At 43.8% G+C, this 23,975-nt stretch overlaps 1 protein-coding gene across 2 annotated transcripts in view; it reads right to left on the bottom strand.

Annotated features, from left to right (window-relative positions):
* The window catches only part of GALNT17 (polypeptide N-acetylgalactosaminyltransferase 17), a 420,712-nt gene that overhangs the window by 226,601 nt on the left and 170,136 nt on the right, over window positions 1-23,975 (bottom strand). For both annotated transcript variants that reach the window (XM_080940615.1, XM_080940616.1), the window contains one exon: window positions 1,499-1,665. In XM_080940615.1, coding sequence (XP_080796741.1) covers window positions 1,499-1,665 — 167 coding nt within the window. The remainder of the gene's footprint in view (window positions 1-1,498; window positions 1,666-23,975) is intronic.

Below are 23,975 nucleotides of genomic sequence, written 5' to 3'. Positions count from 1 at the left end.
TTCTTTAGTTGGTCTCCACCTTTACATTTTGGACCTCTTACTGGTTTGGACCTCTTACCTGCAGCAAACATTTTCTTTTTAAAATTTATGTCTTGGAAAATACAGTAGAGACAGTATTAAAAGGCAGTAGAGGGGAAGAAACAGACTTTCCCTTTGGTGTTCTTTAGGTACTATGAAAAGGGAAAGTAACTGGTCTAAGCTGAGGAATTTACTCTGTTTTGTAATTAACTTCTCACCATGTAGCCTAGACTGGGAAAGGACTTGATACATACCCCAGGTTAGCTCTGAACCCCAGGTTAGCTCTGAATGCATGCTCCTCTCTCAGCCTCTAGAATTTGAGATGTGGGCCATCATGACTGACTCCACTAACTTTATTTATACATTTATTGAATTTTGTATGCATATGTGCACCTGTTGCACACACATATGCACATGTATGTGGATGTATGTGGAGGCCATAGGACAATCTCAGGTATAATTCCTCAGGAGCTGTCCCCTTTGATTTTCAAGAAAGGGTCTCTCACTGGCCTGGAGTATACCAATTATGTGAGGCTGGGTGGGCAATGAGCCCCAAGGATCTGCCTGCTTCTGCTTCTCCAGTGCCTGGATTATAAACACGTGTCAGCACGTCACACATGGCTTTATAAAAACATGGGTTCTAGCCAGGCATAGTGGTGCATGTCTTTAACCCCAGCACTAGGGAGGCAGAATCAGGAGGATCTCAGAATTCGAGGCCAGCCTGGTCTATAGATTGAGTTCCAGGATATCCAGGGCTACACAGAGAGACTTTATCTCAAAAAAAAAAAAAAAAAAAAAAAAAAAAAGGTATGTGGTGGGGGGCAGGGGAGCTCTGAGAAATCAAATTCACATCTTCATGCTTTCTGGGAAGGCATTTTACCTACTGCATGTCCACCCAGTAATTTTATAAGAACCTGTTCCAGTTTCATCTTTGGTTGCTGTGATAAAACACCTTGGCCAAATGCAACTTAGGAAAGGAAAAAGTTTATTGGGCTCACAATTCGAGGCCAAACTTAATCACCATGGGGCAGTCAAGAAGAAATCAGCTACTCACATCATACCCAAAGTACAGAGTGGAAACAGATGGGTTCTTCCCTGATTGTTTTCATTTGACTTTCTCCTGGCTTATATATATAGTTCAGGATCCCCTTCTTAGGGAATGATGCCACCCACAATGGGCTGGACTCTCCTGATCAACTAACAACCAAGACAATCATTCATAAATTGTCCCATGGGTCAACCTGATTTAGATAATAGGCTCTCTTCCTAGGTGATTCTAGGTTGTTCTATCTAGCAGACAATTGAAACTGATCTGACACAAATCCCTAGAGGACTGAAATAGTAATGAATCAATGTCGGACAAGATTCTCCCTTTCTCCAATATGCCCCAGGGAGCCAGAGATGCAGACACCTGCATGGTTCCTTTAGGAACAGAAGCGGCATTTCTTGAGTCCTGCAGGCAGGCTGTCCTCCCCCATACCTTCATCACTGTTGTCGTCCACCAGGATGATCTCCTTCAGCAGGTGTGTGGGTGTGTGATTGACGGCACTGTGGACTGACCGCAGTATCACAGACAGGGCCTCATTCACGAAGATGAAGATGATGGATATCTGGGGCAACTCCTTGGAGTATTTCAGTTCCTTACACCTGGGGAATGGAGAAGAGGAAAGCTGTCAAGAGGAAGTGAGATGGCAAAGTAGGGGCTGGAGAGATGGCTCAGAGATTAAGGGCACTGCACTTGCTGAGGACCCCAGGTTGGTTCCCAGCACCATACGGAGCAGCTCCAAAAATCCAATTCAAGGTGGATCTTATGTTATCTCTTAGTTTCTGCACATACACTCAGGCACACTAACAAATACTTATAAAATAAATCATTAAGAAAAATAAAAGAAAAGAAAAAGCATACAACATGTGACTGAGCACAGGATTTTAGCCAATTTCTCACTAGATTTTGCCAAGGCAAGGATCCATCACTCCCTGTTGGCTCTCCATCTTTCCCTTTCATTCTGTATTCAAGACAAGGCATCTGGTATCCTAGGCTAACCTTGAACTCATTGTGTAGCTGAGGATAACTTTGCCCTTCTGATCCTCCTCCTGTCTCTATTCCCAGAGATCTGATTACAGATGTGTACCACTATGGCCAGATTATATGTTGTTTGGGGTGCAACAAGAGTTTGGTGCATGCTAGGAGGCACTCTTCCAACTATTCTATGTTCCAGCCCCCACCCCCCCACACACACTTAGTGTTTTCTTCACTAAGCATTGTGAAACAAACCAAAGCAGTAAAGCATTAAAAGAATCCAACCTACTTCACCCAAGCTGATCATCCCAAAAGGAGGGAAAACACTATTGTGCATACATCTACCTGTATCACCTCCCTGCTTCGGTGATCTTAGGGTTGGAATTCGAAACATCCCCATAGTTTAATGTCTTGAGAGGTTTATTGGAAAACCAACTTGCAGTGGGGAAGATGGCCCAGTTGATAGTCTTTGCTATGCAAGCATGAGGACCCAACTTCAATCTCCAGAACCCATCTAGAAAAAAAATTTGTGTGGGGGGTACATGTTTGTAACCCCAGTGTAACTCCAGAGGCAGAGACAGGCTGATTCCTGGGGTTCTGTAGCTATTCAAACTACCTAGTTGGAGAGTTCCAGCTGGTAAGAAACCATGTTAAAACAAAAACAAACACAAGGTAAGATCTGGGGAGATCTTACAGTACAAGCATGAGGAGTGGAGTTTGGATCCCTAGAATCTATTTAAATGCACACTAGGGCTACAAATCCATCTATAATTGTAGGCTTAGAGGGCAAAGATAGAGTCCCCAGAACAAGCTGGCTAGAGACAGTAGCCATATTGACAAGCTCTGGGTTTAACCGAGAGGCACTGTCTGAGTAAATAAGGTGGAAGAGGGATGGAGGATGATTCCTCACATTGATCTCAGGCCTCCATAGGTATGCACACACATGTGCACCTATGCACACATGAACCCATACATCCCTGGATAATGTGCACATATCCAAGCATACCCTGCACACAAAAGTAGAAATAAAGGGACGGGGAGAGATGGCTCCGTAGATGACAGCACTGGCTGCTCTTAATGGAGAGCCAGGTTTGATCCTCAGGACCCCCATGGCAGTTCGGAACTGTCTGTAACTCCAGTTTCAGGGACTCTGGCACCCTCTTGGGCCTCCACGAGTGCCAGGTACACATGTGGTACACACACATACACATAGACAAAATATCTACTCACATAATAAAAATTTAAAAATTAAATATGAAAATGAAACAAGATAGATATAACTTGAGAAATGATAGCTGAGCATCTATTTGCACATGTGTACACACACACACACACACACACACACACACACATGCATTCCCAAAGGGGTACAATGATCTAACTCATTTTGTCTCTGTGAGGCACAGTACATAGAAGGAAGCCTGAAGGACCTAAGAAAGGAAATGAGATAAAGGGAGGGAGTGGGAGGGACATGCTGGGGAGGGAGGGAGGAATAAGGAGGGAGGCAAAGATGTGTCTGTTTCTTTATGCTGAACAGCTTGGGCTGTGTCAGGCCCTATGAATCACACCGGCAATTTTCAAAAGAAAATAAAGTTTTGCTACGATATACATCCCTGCCTCCTGAGGAGACTGCTCAGGGATTCATGGATTACACAGACTTGTTTTTGCTATGGCCTTGACAATCCACTGCCTGGAAATGCAGGAGGGAGAAGAATGGCCATCAGTGGGCTCATGAGCTATTGGCGGGGGTCATCTCATTGACCGGGTGTTGATCCGAGGAAAGATGGCATGTGAGCAGGTCTCTCAGGACTCCCTCTGGCATCCTTAGCTTGAGAGTCTGGCAGCTGCTCCCTCTCAGCCCATTACTCACCATAGTAGAGATGGGAAATGAGAGCTTATGCAGCTCATGCTCGGCCAACCCGAACAACTAACCTCTCTGGTCCTGTTTGATTTTATTTTTTGATACAGAGTCTCAGGTCACCCAGGTTGGGTAGCATTGACCTTGAACGTTTGATCTTCCTGTCTCCATCCAATCAGAGGTGTGCACTGCCACACCCAGTTTCTGTGGTGCTGGGAATGGGACCCTGGGCCTTGTGCATGCCTGGTAAGCACTCTACCACCTGAGCCACCTCCCCAGTGCTGGTCTGTCACTTTAACAGCCTCTAGTTTTTGTGGGTGAGAAGGAGAACTAGAGCTCTCTCCACTCACTGCCATCTCTGCCCCTGAGCACTGGAGCCTGGTTGTGCCCCAGGATGGTATTTGTGCTCAGTCTTGGGTGTTGACTTGGTCGGATTTGGAATCAACTAAGAGACATTCTGCTTGGCAGACTTTTCCCCAGAGTGGGCTTCACCTTCCACGGCAGCTCAGATATGGAGAAGAGTCTCTTGCCTGCCTTCGTTCACTTCTAGGTAGTGGGAGAATTGATGCTGGGATACTGTTGCTGCAGCCATCTTTCAGTAATGTCAGCTTCTTCGGCCTTCTAAAGTGGCTCTCCAGGAATTACTCAAGCCTTTACCATTCAATTCAGACTACTGAAGAGCATCCGGGGTCATGGACTGAGCAGCTGCCATGTTTCTGGCCTTTTCAGGATGAAGACAGCCATTGTTGAACTAACTAGTCTGTATGCTGTAAGGCAATCGACTAAATACCATATATACACACACGCACATATATATATATATATATATATATATATATATATATATATATATATATGTATATATATATATATATACATATATATATATGCACACACACACACACACACACACACACACACACACACACACACACACACACGTCAGTTCTGAGCAGTGGTTCTCAGCCTTCCTAATGCTGTGACACTTTAATACATACAGTTCCTCAGGTTGAGGTCACCCCTGACTATAAAATTATTTTTTCTGTTGCCACTTCATAACTGTAACTTTGCTGCTGTTATGAATCACAGAGCAAATCTCTGTGTTTTCCCATGGTCTTAGGTGACCCCTGCGAAAGGGTCATTTGACCCTTAGGTTGAGAACCACTGCTGCAGCTCCTTTCCCTGAGAGATGAATCCAAGTTAGACTGTACTGTGAGTCAGGCAGCTAGAGACAGAGCTTGCCCTTTCTTCATAAAATAAAGCATGCATAACCACACGATTCCTGCCTTGTCAGCCTCCCAAACTACAAAGCCAGTTATGTACCTTGCAAAGCTATATCCCTACTCCCAATCTCTTGTTTTCCTGATGCATGGTGGGCTGGATAGTTTTAACTGTCAACCCGATACAACCTAGAATCACCTGGGAGGGGTCTCAGTGAGGAATTATCTAGATCAAGTTGGCTTGAAGGTGAGTCTGTGGGAGACTGTCATTATTATTCGTTGATGGGTGGTAGGGACAGGATCTGCATTTGTAAATTTCTTTTATTACTGTAGTAAAACTTCATGACCAAAGCAATAAAAACAGGAGTGTATTTTAGGCTGGTGGGTGTAGAGGATTAAAGTTCATGATGGCACATCAGAGGTAGCAGGTGGAAGGTAGTTGGAGGAGCAGTTGGAGAGAGCTCACATTTGGAACAAACAAACAAACAAAAACAAAACAGAAAGCAGAGAGGGCTGGAAATGGCATGAACCTGTTGAAATCTCAAAGCCTGCCCCCAGTGACTTACTGCTTCTAGGAACGCCATATCTCCCGAGCCTCCCCCAAAATAGCTACCAACCAGAGATCAAATATTCAAATGCCAGAGACTTATGGGAGACATTGCACTCAAATCATTGGAGAATCTTAAGTCAGGGTCAATTTTAATCAATGCTCAAGACCTAAAGGAGGAGTTAGAAAAATTAAATACTAGATTTCTATTAAGAAAAAAAAAAGAAAAAGAAAAAGAAAGGTCTATTGGATAAAATAGATTCTCATTGAAGTTGGTCCTATGGAGAAAAGAAACTAAAAAATTTAAACAGAGCACAGAAAGAATCTAAGAGACTGAATATATACAGGAGTTGTACAAGAGGACATGAAATTCTGTCCTCTTCTGAACAGGAAATGACCATTCTGGTCATGAACTCATAGCATCTGTGGTTCCCTGCATGGGAGGGGCTCCCAAGACCCTGCTCCTCCCTGGGGATCTACAGACAGTCAAAGGTTCCTGGGAGAGACACCTCCTTCAGTGGTGTAGACACTGTTATGTTTCTTATGGCCCTATTAATAACCAATTAATTAACAACACACAATAGCTCATTAACTAATTAACATTACTTAATTAAATGAGTATAATTATTCATGCACACTAAAACTGACTGGGTCACAAAAAATAAAGCAAAATAAACAAAAATAAGAGATGGATTTTTTTTTTTTTTTTTTTTTTTTTTTTGGAAAGAAAGGGATCAGTGGGAATGAGAGTAAAATAAGAGAAGGTAATGGGGTGACTTGATCAAAGAACATTGTGGACATGTTTGAAATTATCACCCAACAGTACCAATGAAGGACTTTGTGATTTGGGCTTCTGAAGCAGTTAGCTCTCATTGATGCTGTCCTTCCAGTCTTTGGTCCCAAGATGTGACCATCAACTCTGGGTAACCAGCGTCATCCCTCCTCCCTTCACAACCAAATGGACTGGGTTCATTTGACACCAAAGATGCTCAAACAGTTACTTCATGGATGGAGACTTAGAGATGGAACTGCCTGCGTTCTCCAGAGAGAACCACAGGAGCAATGGGGGAAAAATACAAATCTGATGGATTTTGAGTTTCTTATCATGAGTCAGAAAATGTTCTAGAGGCAACTAGTGGCCTTGCTTCACAACATGAGGATGTGCATTTAAACATAGTTAAGATGGCAATTTAACCAGAAGAAAGGAACTAAATCAAGCTGAGTGTGCTGGCACACACCTGCAATTCCAGCACTTTAAAGGCAGAGGCAGGAGGACTGCTGCAAGTTCAAGGTCACTCTGGGCTACATAGTAAATTCAAGTCCAGCCAGAGCTACATAGTGAGACCCCATCTTAGAAAGTCAAAAAGGAGGAAAAAAAGGAATAAACCTGTCCACTTCTCTCTCTTCATCTCCCCTTTTTCTTTCCACCTCTGTCTCTACCTTTCTCCCTCCCCCTTTTCTTTATTTCTGTCTCTAATCTCTTGCTCTCTCCTTACCTCTCTTTCTCTCCACCCGTCTCTCCATCTCTCACCTATCTCTCTATCTTCCTGCCTCTTTTCTCCATCTCTCTATCCTCTACTCCTGCCCTTTCTCTCTATCTCTCATCTTTTTATATCCCTCTGTCTTTTCCCCCATCTGTCTTTCTATTTCTCATCTCTTTCTTTTCATGTGTCCCTCAATCTATCTTTATTCCTCTTCCTCTTTTTCTTTATCTCTCCACCTCTTTATCTTCTTCTCTTTCTTTCATTTCTCTCTCTCTCTCTCTCTCTCTCTCTCTCTCTCTCTCTCTCTCTCTCTCTTTCTCTCTCTCTCTCTCACACACACACACACACAAACACACACACACACACTCCTCCTTGCCCACCTTCCTCTGGGGAGCTATGTGACTAATACACTGCTCTTTACTTTGGGAGATAGGTTTGCACTGATTGAAGTGTCTCACCTCATGAAACATCATCGCTTTGATGCTTCCTTCCTGTCAGAGCCTCAGAGTCTCTGACTCACCCTGAGGAATACTCAGAGCTACCTTATTAGGAATACTGGGTCCTGGAGTACAATTATCTCCAAACTCCCCTGGCTTTTGCTGTCCTTCCCCGCAATGCCACAAATGCTGTATTCCAATACTTCCAGCTCTAACCATCAGAGTCTCCTTCCTTATCAGTTTCTTCTCCTTGCTCCTCAGGACCCTCTTACACCTCTAGTTCCTGGGCTGTTTTCCCTCAGTCTGTTAGCCTTTTCCTGATGGGTTAGTCACTTTGCTGCTGTGTTGAAATACCTAGCAAAAGGCAACCTAAGGATAAAGGGTTTATTTCAATCACACCTTGCTGGTATATGCCATCATGATCAGGAAGGCATGGTGGGAGAATCAGGCGACAGATGATCAACTGCACCCTCAGCCAGAAAGCAGAGAGAAATGATTGCTGGAATTTAGGATGAATATTTCTATCAGAGTAACCTACCTAAAATCCCCCTCACAGTCATGCTTAGAGCTGAGGAAGGCGTGGCTGCAGGAGGATTTTTAGTAGTTTGAGGATTAGTTTTAATTGTCAATTTGACATAACCTAGAAACACTTGGGAAGAGACCTCAATGAGACATTGTCCAGATAATATTAGCCTGTGGGCATGTCTGTTGGGGGATTGCCTTGACTCTCTTAATTAATTGACTCAGGTAGACAAAGTCCACTGTGGGCAGCACCATTCCCTATGGTGGCGTCCTGAACTGTATAAAATGAAAGAGCATGAGCCGAGTAGTAGGTTGCGTGCATTTATTTCTCTGTGTTCTTGACTGTGGATATGATGTGACTAGATGCTCTTGACCTTCCCACAATGATGGTCAGTGACCTGAAATTGTGAGTTAAAATGAATTCCTTCTACCTTCAGGTTGGTTTAGTTTTTGTTTTGTTTCTTTTTGTTTTTAATTACACCAACAGAAATACAATTAGAATAAAGGCTCTGACTTAATACTTGGATTTGTTCCTCGATGGTACAGTAGCCCTATGGGGAGGTGGTGAAAGGTGGGAGATGGAGCTTAGAGGAAGTATATTACTGGGGTTTCTGGGATCCATATCTTATCTTGCCTCCTCCTTGCATTCTCTCTTTCCACTTCCAATCTGCTGTGATGAGAGGGGCTGTGGACACCCTGCACACGCTCTAGTTGATGGACTGATAAAAACCAGGAGCCCAAATAAATCCTTCCTCCCCATGGTTCTGTCTGTTAGATGCAGGTTATAGTATGAAGATCAACCCAACACAACATCTAGGCTGAGTCCCACCTATTTCTTCCAACCCCTTATCTCTTCCCTGTTCAGTCCCTATAAACACTGTCCCTCCACACACACAAACTCTCTGCCTATCTGACTGCTCCCATACCCTTAAGCCCTGGCAGTGTTCCTAGACCTCTACTCTGATGCCCAATGCCTCTCCTTTGCTGTTTTCTATGACTCTGCACAGTCCCATTTTCTCCCTCTCCAGGGCAACTGCCTATCTTGTTTCCTTTTGCTTTCCCAGAACTTTAAGTGGAAACCCAGGAGAGAAAAGGTAACTGAATTCACACGTGAAACCGTCCCTCCCCCATCTCCATTTACCCCATCTGCTATCCGTTCACATGATCAAAGGTATCACTTATTTCCCACCGTGGTTATAATGCGGGTGACAGCTCTTCCATGCTTAAAAGGCATCTCCAGCACCACCGTGCTTCTGTCTCTCCTGATTTACTAATCAGGACTCAAACGCTGCACGCTGCCTGGGTCAAGTACATCCCGCAGCCTGATGCTCCAGTTACGTTTATCCTCCTCCTCATGCTTTGCCTGTAGTTGAGGAGCATGGTGTCATTTTTAGAAACAGCAGAGCTTGCAAAATGAGACTCGGGATGGAATAACACAGATCCAGGCGGTCCATCTCTTGGAGCTCTCATCTCCGGGGGTGGGGGATGACACGTTGCTGGGTTGTTTAATTTCCTCTGTTGAGCTCAGTGGTTCCTATCAGAAGAGCCAGCCACATAGCTCATTAGCTAGGCCTCCTGACAAACTGGCTACTCTAGCATTTGGCGTTCCCTGGGTCTGTCCTATCCATCTTGGTGATTTCCTTCTCAGCAATGGAGATTCAGACCACTCCATCATACAAATGCTTGTTTATCTTGGGGTCCATGGAACCCCAGAGAAACTCCAGGAATTAAATGCATGTGAAACTCCTCAGTCCTGGGAGGGAATCTGTGCCCTAAGTTAGCTCAACACAGGAGCATGGTGAGAGAGGTTGAATCGGGGTCACCTTGCTAAGAAAATACCTCTGTGGATGTGCAGCCCCATCTCAGGTTCACACAAAGCCCCGTGTCATCCCATTCAGCCTGGTTCCTACACACAGTTGTTCTGGAATATTCCCCCAAAGTATTTTTATTCTTTGATGGATCACTTCCTGGCTTATGGCTACCTAGTAGGTTTTTTCCCTCTGCTCTGAGTCATAGGGAGTTGCTTTTCCAAAGACAGAACAGTCATGTTTAGCCAAAAATCCAGGAGGCCCTACTCTTCTGAGCCATATTAAGGTAGAGTAGGAGGTTCTGGTACAGGCTAGAACCCTCTACCTCTCTATGGACAGAATGACTTCCTTTGTCTCTTTTTGATGGAATGATTTACCTTTAACCTGATTTCTGACCATAGTTGAGTGTTGTATACACAGGTTCTTTGTCTGAAAGAGAAAGGGGGACACACACAGACACATTGGAGTTCAGGGGGTAACTTCAGAACCTCAGCTTAGTAGACGATTCTATCTGGGTCTAATACAGCTGATTTTATTGCAAGCAAAGAGAGACAGAGAGAGAGAGAGAGAGAGAGAGAGAGAGAGAGAGAGAGAGAGAGAGAGAGAGAGAGTAAGAAAGAAGAAACCCCCTAGAGTTTTATTAAGCAATGGCCCCAGGAATAGAATCTGTAAAAATAATTAAGAGTAAATTAATGCAGACAGTTTTAGGTCAGAGCTAAGAAAATTTCTACACTCTCAGCAAGGGCAACACCCCCAACGTTACTGGGAGGCAGCTAATCAGTTACCTTTTACAACCCAGTGGAAGGAGAGGGGTTGGCCCTGCTGCTGGAGGGACATTAAGAAATGGAGCAACCTGGGAAGAATAAATAGCTTTATTTAAGGTTCAGCTGACTTCACGCTTGGGATGCAGGCTTCTTCCCAGAAACCGAAGGCCATACCATGAAACTATCTCTTCTTAGTAAAAATCTGCCCCTTCTTCTCCACTCCTGAGCAATCCAAACTGCTCTAAAGGTTTTGGTGTTTCATTGGTTGGCTTGGTTTTGGTTTCAGTTGCCTGGCGAACCCCATCACTGCATAAAGGGGGCGTGGTGCTGTACAGTGTCAATCAAAAGTCTAGAGGCAGAGGCAGGAGAATCAGAGTTCAAGGCAATTCTCATTTACATTGTGGGTTCTGAGAGATTAAATAGAATCAAGAGATAAGAAGCAGATGGCACTCAGAGAATCTATGCCAAGAGATTACAGAACAAACCAAAGGAGAGACTAACTACATCAGTCAATGGTGCCAGGATTCAAGTCTCTATCTACCCTCTGAACACACTTCAAGGTTCATTTTATGTCTCAAAAGCTAAGTTTAGAATTCCAAATATAAAAAACGTGAGTATCTACAGATTTCGGATGTCAAAGAATTTCCAAGATAAAACACAGTAGGTTAGTGACAACACAGACTCCTGGACTGGTGAGGTCACTTAGTGAACCAATGTCTGTTCTTTCAAAGGATCTGGTTCAATTCCCAGCTCCCGTATGGCAGCTCAGAACTGTCTGTAACTCTAGTCCCCAGGTATCTGACACCCTCCCAGCAATGCACATAAAGTTAAATAAATTATTTTTATAATAACACAGACTTGTGTTCTTCAGAAGATACAACAAATTGCAAATGAAAACTAATTTAAAGTAATAACTGAACAGAAAACTCCCATATATTATTTAACAATGAAAATGAAAAGGTTTAACTAAGACCAGAGAAATGGCATAGTTTGTGCTCACAGAGAACCCAAGTAGAGTTCTCAGCACCCACAGTAAGTAGCTCGTAACTCCAACTCCAGGGATCCAATGCCCTCTTCTGCCTCTGTGGGCACCACACACACACACACACACACACACACACACACACACACACACACAGATGCCATGTCTGAGGTGGAGAAAGACAAAGAAGGATACTTTATGTTTTCCCCTGGCTTTCTTGAGTGTGCATACAATACACACATGTATGTGCACACACACACACACACACACACACACACACACACACACACATACACACACACATGATTTCTGCCGGCTTTTTCTATGTCTAGAAGAGCTCTTGCTCCCCTGAGATATATTCATGGTCCATTTATTATAGTCTTCATTTTGTTTAGCTGTCCAGGACTTAGTATCTCCCTTTCTCTGAGTTGCCATATGGGTGCTGGGAATTGAACCCTGTTCCACTGGAAGAGTATAGTCAGTGCTCTTAACCACTGAGCCATCTCTCCAGCCCCAAATAAAGCTGTTTAAAAGGCACAATTGTCTAAGTAATAACAAACAACAAGAAAGCAGAAGAAACAAAATGAGTAAAAAAAAAAAAACCATGAAAATAAGTCATAACCTCTATAGTCATAAAAGATACCCATGGCCAAACTTCCCTTGAGACATAGTCTCTCATTGAACTTGGAGCTACGCTGGTGGCCAATGAGCCCCAGAAAGTCTGTCTTCTCCCCACCATGCTGGAGTAAGAAGTTTGTGTGCTCACACGGGGCATTTCAGGTGGGTGCTGGGGATCTGAATTCAGGTCCTCAAGTCTGCACTGTGAAGGCTCTTACCACCTGAGCCATGTCCCACACCCCCATTCTTACTTTTGGGTGGATCGATAGACAGCATATTGCAGCAAAAATGAATGGAACAGATGAATGTATATTTGAAAAAGGCACATTGAAAAGTTAGAGGGAACTGAGAGCCTTCACTGACAGCCTTCATGTTCACAGGACATGACATTAAGTGCCACAGAGAGACATGCCCTGTCACCAACTATCACCAACTAGACACAGAAGTCTGAGTAAACACCAGCATCACAGGCAGTCTATTTTTGTCAGTGAAATAGAGGGAGTGGGGCTTGAGAGATGGTACCACAGTAAAAACATACACTACTACTGCAGAGGTCCCGAGTTCAGTTCCCAACACCCAAGTAGCATAGCATACAACCACCTTTAACTCCAGTTCCAAATTATCTGGACACAGACACACACACAAACACACACACACAAACACACACAGACACACACACACACACACACACACACACACACACACTGAGAGACCAGGTATCAAGAGAAAACAGTAGAGAAGAATAAATTAGGGCACCTGACATTTTTCCCTGGCTTCCATGAGTGTGCATCTCCATACACACATGTGCATACAACGCACACACATTCACTGGACCACTTTCAGGAACTGGGTCTTGCTTCCATCTTTACACAGGTTCTAGGGATTGAACTCAGGTTGCCAGGTTTGCTCAACAAGCACATAATGCCCTCTGAGTGTCTGTCTCACTGGCCCAATAATAACTGGCTTATAGTTGCCTGCAGGTTCTAGGAGATGAGGGACAATATCTGTCCAACTGACATATTGGGAATAAATGTTGGACCAGCTGCTCAACTAATGTATATTAAATATGTTGGTAAAGAAAACATACTGAATTTGTTGTTGTTGTTGTTGTTGCTGTTGTTAGTGGTGGTGGTGGTGTGTGTGTGGTGTGTGTGTGTGTGTGTGTGTGTGTGTGTGTGTGTGTGTGTGTGTGAAAGAAAACATACTGAATTTGTTGTTGTTGTTGTTGTTGTTGTTGCTGTTGTTAGTGGTGGTGGTGGTGTGTGGTGTGTGTGTGTGTGTGTGTGTGTGTGTGTGCGAGTGTGCCATGCACATATGCGCAGATACATATGTTTGCATTATTGTGGAGTCAAAAGATAACTTCAAAGGTCATTTTTTTTTAGGTACTGTCCACATTTTTTAAAGGCACAGTCTCTCACTAATCTGGAACTTGCCAAGTAAGTAAAGCTGTTTGAACAGGGAATCCTGGGATCCTCCTGGTTCCATCTCCCCAGAACTGGGATAACAAGCATGAACCCCCCCACACCAGACATTTCCTGGAATAGGCTCTGGGGATGGAACATAGGTCCTTATGATTGCAAGCTAGGCACTCTCTCATATGAGTTTCTTTCTGGCCCTAGACTGGATCTTAATCATCTTCGAAAAAAAACCAAGGGTCAATCGTCAGACAAGAACATATGACTAAGGTTGTTCACTTCATGGCCAACAGGAAACATAAAGTGAGCCAGGAACCACAGATAGACTAATGGGCTAAAACCCTTAGACTACTTCTAGTGGCCTATATCTGTCAGGCACCATCCCCTGAAGTTTCTAGAACCTCCTAAAATAGCACTGCAGCAACCGAAGAGCAAACATTTAAAACACAAGCCTGTGAGACATTTCTAATTCAAACCACAGCATGGGACCCATCAATCAAGATTGGAAAGCTCTAAAACTTTTGAGCTAAAATAAACCTTTCTCTTTATGAGTCAGTTTGCCTCGGGTCTTTTGTTACAGCGATGGAAAATTGATGAATACACTTTTCTGGTGGCCTGTGCCCGCAGAGGGTTGTGGAACATTTAGTTTGGGGATGCCAAAGATTTAATGAGGAGCCTATAATTGTAGGAAGACAAAATCCCCTCCAGGGTACCTGTTATGCCTGGTTGAAGATGCCACCTCAGATCACTGGGGAAGAATCTCCTCCTCCCAGGGATGGTGACTTTATTTAATTCCAAATATTTTTCATCCCACTGGCTTTACCAATGAAAAGAAAACAAATCCCAGGAAACTGCATAGAGTTGCAACGCCTCCGTTCTGATGACAGATGGAGGATGATAACCAGTGCTTGATGCTAACACAGATAACACATCCATTTAGAAACCCTGTTCCTCCACTTTTAACAGACCAAAGGACAATCATGTCTCTATCACCCACAAACACGAGTTTCACTGTGACATTTGAAAGGCAAACATCTGTCATGGACCTACAAGGTGTTGAAGACACAAAATTAACAGCAAAAATCCATGTGTGGTGAGTGCCTCGGCACCCTCGATATCAGTCCTTACCCTTACCTTGCACTTTGTTAGAGGTAATGTCTCTCTTGTTTAAAAAAATAGAATTTATTTTATATTTGTGTGTGTGTGCTTATGTGTGACAGTGTGGTCATGTGAGTGTCCCTAGAGGACAGAGAGGATGATAGAATACCTGTACCTTCAGTTACAAGTGGTTATGTGCTGCTATATGTAGATGCTGGTAACCAAACCCAGCTCTTCTGTAAGAGCAGCAAGCACTCTTTATCACTGTGCCATTTCTTCATCCCAGTGGTTACTGCTCATTGTCATGAATGGCAGCTTAGCTGGACCACAAGCTTTGGGAGAGTCTCTTGCCTCCATTTCCCTTCTTACCATATATCAGGGATCACCTAATGCACCACCATGTCCAACTCTGGGGATTTGAACTCAGGTCCTCACCCTTGCACAGTAACTCCTTTGCTCACTGAGCCACATTCCTGGCCTCAGAATTTTTTTTTCTCTCTCTTTACCATCTCTTCCTAGAAAGACTCACAGTTTCATAAGAGAAAAGAAATGTATAAATCACGATTGCCGACAACAGAAGATAAATGCCGTGCAGAAGGTTTATTCAAGAGGCCCTCGAAGCTTATTCCACTTTGGGAGAGATGGATAGGGACCCAGGAAAGTTTGACACAAGAGGTAAAATGTGATCCGGACTGTGAGACGTCAGTAGGCAACTTGCAGGGGATGGCTTGCAAAGGGAGAGCTGGGAGGAGCAGGACGGGGCTGTCTGCACTGGCGAGAGCAGCATTGTACGAAAGCAGGGCAGAAAATGTACAGAACCAAGAGAAGAGTGTTGCAGAGACTGATTGGGACAAGAAGAAATAGGACCTTGGGCAGGCAAGATGGCTCAGTGGGTAAAGGTGCTTGCCACCAAGTCTGATACTTTGAGTTCAATCACAGATACTTGTCAGAAGAGGAGAACAGATTCCCAGTGGTTGTCCTTCGACTCCCACATGTGCTCACACACACACAAACATATAAGCAGCAGCAGCAACAAACCCTTTTACACACATGTACACATTAAAAAGATCTTAACTGCTGAGCCATCTTTACAGCCCCAAGAAGTAGACCCAAATGACGTCGCCACCTGGTACTCAGCCCCAGGACTTAATGCCCCTGTCGTTGCTTCTCCATGCTTAGGGAGCCTTTCTACCCAGTCTACCAGGAGGTGGGATTAAAGGAAGGAAGCAGGGCGACCCCTCCAGGATGCTTTCACTTCTGCCTCTTGATGTCTTCCTAAGGTGTTTGATTAAATGTGTGCTTCAGGGGTGCTGTGTCACACGTGATGGCCAAGGGACTCCCAAGAAAAGCATTTTACCCAAATGTCTATACAAGCCCTTAAAATGTTCTGCTATGCCAGCTCACCTGAGTGCACTTGCAGAAGAAGGGCATCGTTTCCCAGAACGCTATGCCATCTTCTGAATTCTATATGTTCAAAACTGCTTTGGGGTCAGGAGAGTATGGAGGAGTTGCGGTGGTTCATGTTTGCTGCACAAGAATAAGGACCTGAGATCCTAGGTATCCACATAAACAGTGAGGCATGGCAGTGCATTCCTGTCTACACAGATCTAGGGAGCAAAGACAGGTAAATCCAAAAGAAAGAAAGAAAGAAAGAAAGAAAGAAAGAAAGAAAGAAAGAAAAGAAAGTAGAGGAAAGGAAATAAAATACATAACAGTTGAAGAAGATAATCCATGCTGATCTCTGATTTCCATGTGTGCACACACACGTACCCTGTTTCTCTCATACCCAGAGACCTCGTGGGAGAAGGGCTGAGCAGGGCCACAGGGGAGATGTCAGTTAAAGCAATTAAGCTTCTGAAGTGTAAGGCTGAGTCAGATATGTCCCCTAATTTACTTAGAATAAGAGACAACTAAGCCACAAAACAACACAAAACCCCTAAACGTTAAGAGACAAGGAAGACAAACCACGACAAAGTGTGTTGGAGCATGAGTTCGAATCTTGGATCTGTCACTTTAGCTGTTCATTTATTTAACTACAGTGAGGGAAGACACACAGAAGAAAGAATTCAGAGAAGGGAGGATAAACCAAGTTGAAGGGAAGACAGTGACCCTAATACACACACACACACACACACACACACACACACACACACACAATAAATAAATGCATAAACAAATAAGTAAAATAGCAGCCTTTGCTCCACCAGGCTTCAAAGCCATCCAACATGGCAGCCATCCTCAGCTGCTGGTCTCTTTAATATAACCAGGACATATTAAAAAAGCATTTCTCAGTTCTGAGGGCAAGTGCTTTGACTCACAATCACTATTGTATTTATCTCCCTACTTATCTTTTGGGTCAACTTGGGCCTTATCCATGCTCCCAAAACATTAGTTCTGAGGCAAACTAATATGTGAGAAGAGAGCCTTTACTAAGGGATTGATTGCCCAGATCTGATTGGCCATTGGAAATATCTTTAGAGGATTATGTTATTAATTGATGCTAGAGGGCCCAGCCCACTTGGGGTAGCATCATTCCCTAGGCAAACAACCCTGGGCTCTATAAGAAAGCTGTGCATGAGTCTGAGAACCATATAACGGAGTTCATCTCATGGTTTCTGCTTTCTGCTTCTCCATTGATTGATTGGCCTGACTTCCCTCAATGATGGACTGAGACCAGAAAGTGTAAACCAAATCACTGTGTCGTCCCCTAAGTTGCTTTGGTTCGAGTGTTTCATCACAGCAACAGGAAGAAAACTAAGAACTGTGGAAGTTGGAAAGCAACTAGTTCAGGAACCTATCTGTGGAGTTGCAAAAAGGAGTTGGCACATGTCCACACTCGTCCAATGACAAACAACTGGGATGCAGGTCTTACGACCTAAGTTTTTCCTTTTTAATGACTAAACATTGGCCACATCTCCAATGATTACTAGCGGAAAGGACTAAGTGGATTGCTTCTGGTAGAAATATACATAAATAGATGCTTTCCTGAGATACCTTTGCCAAGAGAAATAGCAGTGAATTTACCTCTTTACCGTAAAAGGAATCAAGAGACTCTTCCTGAGTCCTGTAACCATGTGTCTGCCTGCTGTGCTTCCTAGGCCTGAACACGAGCTCCAAGGGAGCGAAATGGGACCGGTGAATTTCTTTGTTAATCTTGCTATTTGCAGGAAGCAAATGAACCACAGAGCTTTGCAAACCACCAGCTTTAATCTGTAGAATGACTTAGGCTGCCGTTGAGGGGAGCTTTGTGTTCTGGGGAGATGTGTATGCAGCAGACACAAGCGTTCTAATTGCTGTTAAGTACATTTGCTAACGTGGTTGGGGGGAAATAGAGTCATCAAACCGCTTGAGCATGAACACACATGTACTTGCGGGCATAATGTAAGTTTGTACACAGAAGCACTCACTCGGAAGTACGTAAGCGCACAGTCAAAAACAATCTTCTGCCTCAGAAAAGTCAGTCTCTCTGTCTCTCTGTCTCTCTGTGTGGGTCTTCTTTCTCTTCATTCTCAAGAAGATAGTGTGCTTCTGGTGACATGTTTTGTGCTGAGGTACGAGGGTCTACAGTGAAGGCGGGTGTATGGGAGGTCTGATGGGAGCTTGGCTTCACAGTGATTTGGTTCTACCAAGTGGTACAACCAGGCCCATGAGCTTCTGCAACTGGACTCGAAGGCCCTGCATTCCTGAAACCTGTCTTAGCCCCTCTCCAACTCCTCAAGCCCTAAGTGTGTCTACCACACAGCAGCTTCTTAAGATTGGAGGAGGAGCATAAAAGAGCAGAGAAGCCAAAGAGGGAAAGGTTCAGTGCAGACTACCAAGGGATCCAATGGGGATCAAGCACACAGCCTTCTCATTTCTACCTAGGATTTGAGACTCATGTACTTTGTGGAAGTTGTAGGTTTTGTGCACAAGTGTGTGCATCTGTGTGTTCCTGTATGTGGGGGTGCACAGGCACCATTAGAGCCATGGATGATACGGGACAATCTTGTGTGTGGATCCTCTATTTCCATCTTTCTTCAGACGGGTATCTTACTGTTCAGCATATGGATGCTGGGCCAGCTGGCTATGAGCTGTCAGAAATCCTGGTCTCTGCCTCCTGATATGAGTGCTGGGCCCTGTGCCCGTGCAGATACGCTCCACAGTGGACATGAGGAAGGCCTTGGGAGTTGCTTTGCACCTTCCACCATTTTAAGCCAGGACCTCCCTTGTTTGTGCCGCTGCGCTGTGCAGTTCCGGGTACCTGGCCTGAAGGCGTCCATGGGATGCTTCTGCTTCCTGCCTCACTGTAGGAGGGCTGGGATTACAAATACACACCACTGGTCAGTGGTGGTGACACACGCCTTTAATCACAGAGGCAGAGGCAGAGGCAGAGGCAGAGGCAGAGGCAGAGGCAGAAGCAGGCAGAATTCTGAGTTTGAATCGAGCCTGGTCTACATAGTGAGTTACGAAATATCAAGGGCTACACAGAAAAAAAAAAAAAAAAAAACTGTCACAACAAACGGAAAGAAGGAAGAAAGGAAGGAAGGAAAAGAGAGAATGTACCAGCATATCCATCTTTTTGTGAGTTTTAGAGATTAAATTCTATTCATCATGCTAGTGTGTTAAGTGCTTTACCCACTACATGGCTCTTAATTTATTTTTTGAGACAGGTTCTAATGTAGCCCAGGCTGGCCTAAAACCCATCCTTCTGTCTCAACCTTCTGACTACAGGAAATCTAGGTTTATATATTGTATTTTTTTCATTTTGTGTGTATGTGTGTGTTATGTATATGTACACATATATTTTCATGTGTGTGGTACTCATGCACATGTATGTGGAGGGCCAAGGTTGATGCCAAGAATCAACCTTTGAGGCTCTTCCACCTTATTCATTGAGACTGGGTCAATCAAATCCACAGAACGTCAGTGTGGTTAGTCTTGCAAGCTAGTTTGATCTCAGGATTCCTACTCTCCATTCAGAGACTGGAATTACAAGCAGTTGACATACTCAGCCAACATTTATAGGGGTTCTGGGAATCTGAACTCTACTTACCTGCACAGCAAGCAAGCACTTTTAGCATCAAGTCATCTCCCCAGCTCTGTATTTTAATTTTAAATGCATTTCAACTTATGATATATTCAGCTCACAGTGGCTCATTGAAATGTGACCCCATAAGTTGAGGCGTACTAAGACACTACTAAAACCACAACTGATCTTTTGGTTAAGTGTGAATAATTCACTTGGCCTCGGGACATAAAAACTTCTGTATATATATATATATATATATATATAAAGATAGAAAGAAACCCTGACAAGCTGAAGCTAAATAAATAATTCATCCATAATGAAGTGAAAGAGTGAGGTTACCTGACTGTTCTCATTAATGAAGCCGCTAGCTCAACGGTACCGGGTGCCAAATTTCAAAGGATGGAGGTGGTGGGTTGTATTGAATGAAATTGTCATTTCTGGACAAGTATCAGAAATTTCATACAATGTGACCAAACACAATACAGACCACACAGCACTGACATTAACCTACGGAGTGCAATCTGATATCAAAGCTATTGTATGAAGGTTCTCTTTGATCCCCAGTGTTTAAATTGAACTGCTGCAGTGGGGCATGGTAGCATTTGCCTGTGATCCAACATTTGGGAGGTGGAGGCAGGAGGATCAAGAGCTTGAAGTCATCCTTGGCCATGTAGAAAGTATGGGGCTACCCTGGACTACAAGAGACCCTGTCTCAAAACTTTTCTAAAAATAAGGGAAAAGAAGGAAGACAGCAGGGGGTCTAGGAATATAGTTCAGGTTACAGAGGGCTGGCCTGGTGTGTGTGAGACTCTGGTTCTATCTCCAACACCACAAACACTGCTTCATCTTTTTGATCCCATCACTTGGGAGGCAGAAATGGGAGGATCAAGAGTTCAAGGTTGTCCTTGGGCATTGTATCCCCACAACCATGCTAAAAAGCCCTATGATGGCACATGCGTGTAATTCCAGTATTATGGAGGTAGAGGCAGGTGCATATCTAGGGCTCACTAGTCAGCTAGACTGGCCTACTTGGCCCATTCCAGGACAATAAGAGATACTGTCTCAAAAACAAAAAACAAAAATAAGTTGAACACCATGCTAAGAAATGATACCCAAGCTTGTCTTCTGGCTTCTAGATGCACACACACACACACACACACACACACACACATACACACACACACACACACACACACACACGCATGTACACCTGTGCACACAAGTAATTATTTAAAAGCCACCTCTCACTTCTCAGGAAATGCCAATGTGCAACCACTCCTCACTTTTGCAAGTACAAAAGACATAAAGCCATGGGAAGCCACCTTGGACCATGTGCCATAGCAGGCACTGAAGGGCTTCACATGTTAGACTGCCAGTGTCCCCATACCTAATAGAAAAGTGTAAATCTCTCTCTCTCTCACACACACACACACACGAACAAACACACAAAATTGTAAATAGAGAGAGATGGAAACAGAGAGAGACAGAGAGATAGAGACAGAGATAGAGAGATGAGGAAGATAATGGGGATGGGGTTAAAAACTTGCTATTGGCCAATCACTAAATCAGGAAGCAGCTGATCCCATAAGCTGTTTCTTATGGGAGCTGTTAGACTAGTGTGTCTTAATAGTCATCAATATGTTCTTATTGAATGCACATATTAATGAATAACAGAGGTTGAACCTATGGATCAGTGGTTGAGAGTGATTGCTGCTCCTCCAGAGAACGCATGTTCAGCTCCCAGCACCCACAGTAGGTAGCTGACAATCACCTGTAACTTCAGCTCCAAATCATCTGACACCTTCTGTCCTTCATGAGCACGTGACTGCATGCGGCATAAGCAAAGATAAGTTTGCATAGTTAAAAATAAAATTACTTTGGTGGTAACCAACAGCTCTGTGATTGGGTTTAAGGCCTCTCCAACACAAGGGAGACCTAGCCAACTCTCCAGGGTTAGTGAAATCATGAACGTTGGGGGAGAACCTACAACTGCCACACTTCTGTACACATGTCAAAGAACCCCATTTCGCAACCAGAATTGGGGTGTGAAACCAGAAACAGCTCTACAAGGATACCCAAATCCACCAAATCTAAAGCATTCCGATCCCTAACATTTCTGATAAGAAAAAAAAAAACCCTTAATTTTTAACTTTACAATGTTTACCACACATACTAGTGTTGTGGTCTGAATGTGAAGTGTCCCACACAGGCTCGCATATTTTAACACTTGCCCACAAGCTGGTGACACTGTTGTGAGAAGCTGTAGGACTTTTAAGAGGCAGAGACTCATAGGAGAAAGTGTGTCACTGCAGGGCAGGCCCTGAAGGTCTAGAGACACGACACGGCCTATGTCCTGTCTTTCTTCCGCTTGTTAGATGGAGATAGAAGAGTCTCAGCAACGCACACCATGGCAGCCATGACTCCACTGTACCTCTCCCACTACAAAGTACTGTACATTCTTCCAAATTCTGAGCCAAAACAAGCCTCTCTGCCCTGGACTAGCATATTAGCACCTTGTTGCAAAATACCTAACAGAAGAAACCAAAGGAAAGTAGTTAAGGAAGAACCACAATTCCAGAGTACATGGGGAAGGCGTGATGCCCAGAATATGAGGCAGCTGGTTACACTGCACCCACAGTCGGGAAGCAGAGAAAAATGGACGCTGGTGCTCAGCTCACTGTCTCTTTCTTATTCAGTCCAGGACCTCAGCCTAGGAATGGTATGGCCCACATCTAGGGTGAGCCTTTTCTCCTCAGTTAACAGAATCAAGAAAGTTCCTCACAGCCCTGATCAGAGGTTGGTCACTAAGATGATTTTTTAGATCTAATAAAATTGGCAGTCAGCATTAGCCATTACAAGTGGCTTCTTAGTCTAAGCAATGAGAAAAGTAAGTGTGGTGATTTGAACAGGACTGGGTCCCATAGGCTCAAATATTTGAATGCTTGGTCATTAGGGAGTGATGCTACTTGAGAGAGATAAGAAGGTGTGGCTTGTTGAAGGAAATGTGTCACTGGGGGGTGGGCTTTGGAATTTCAGAAGCTCAAGCCAGTCCAAGTGACTTTCCTTTTTTCCTGCTGCCTAAGGATCAAGATGTAGAACTCATAGCTCTGCTCCTGCACCATGTCTGCCTGTATGATACCATGTTTTCACCCATGCTTATAATGGACTGAAGCAAGCCCGAATTAAATGCTTTCCTTTATTAAAGTTGTCCTGGTCACGCTGTCTCTTCACAGCAACAGAATACTGACTAAGGCAATAAGCAATAGAACCAATGATTCAAACTTGATGTGCACAGAACTTGAAAATATATATAAACATATATGCCTGGTCCCAACTCTAAGAGATTATAAGTCAGTCTATACACAGTGCAGCCTAGAAGTCTATCTCAACAGGGATCTCGAAGTATTCCTGTGCTCTACTGATGTAGGGGAATGTACTCTGCTGTAGGAGAATACTCTATCAGCTTAAGCTTAGATTCTGTGATAATACCTTTAAAGGAACAGTGAGGACTTGTGAGATGGCTCTGACCCCACAGCCCACATGGTGGAAAAAAATAACTGACTCCCACAACTGTGTAATAGTATGTGTGTGCCAACTCGTGTGTGTGTGTGTGTGTGTGTGTGTGTGTGTGTGTGTAAAACAAAGAAAATATTTTACTTTAAAAAGAGCAATAATGAAAATTGCTGGTTCACAAATTCAATGAATTTTACGGTTATTAAAAAAGGAGCATCTCCCCCCCAAAATAAAACTACAGCACCGTGATAAAACAGAGACTCCCTCAAACCTAATGTTTAAGTAAAAATAAAAAAAAATGATCATGGCCAACCAGTGACTATTCATTTTCCCCTCTCTACTTGTGAGCTTTCACACAGAAAGGGCAGTTGGGGAAACTCTTCATGGAATGAAGAAAGAAGCTGGCAATAAGCCAGGATGTTTAAAAAAAAATAACCACTAGAAAATCCATCTCAGGTGTGACAACGTGGGAGAAAAAGTTCCCTGATACATCGAGTACCTGTGATATGGATGACCTGAAAATGAGCATAATTATAGGCATTGCATTGAGAGAAAAGACAAGATGACAGAAAAGGCAGTCCATGGACACACAGTAGGGATAGAAAAATAAATGAGAGAATTTTGGAATTCTAAAAAGTAATACAGACCCAAAGTCACAGAATT

The sequence above is a fragment of the Micromys minutus genome (assembly GCF_963924665.1).
Source record: "Micromys minutus genome assembly, chromosome: 29".
NCBI lineage: Eukaryota > Metazoa > Chordata > Mammalia > Rodentia > Muridae > Micromys > Micromys minutus.
This window is presented reverse-complemented; position numbering and strand designations above follow the sequence as displayed.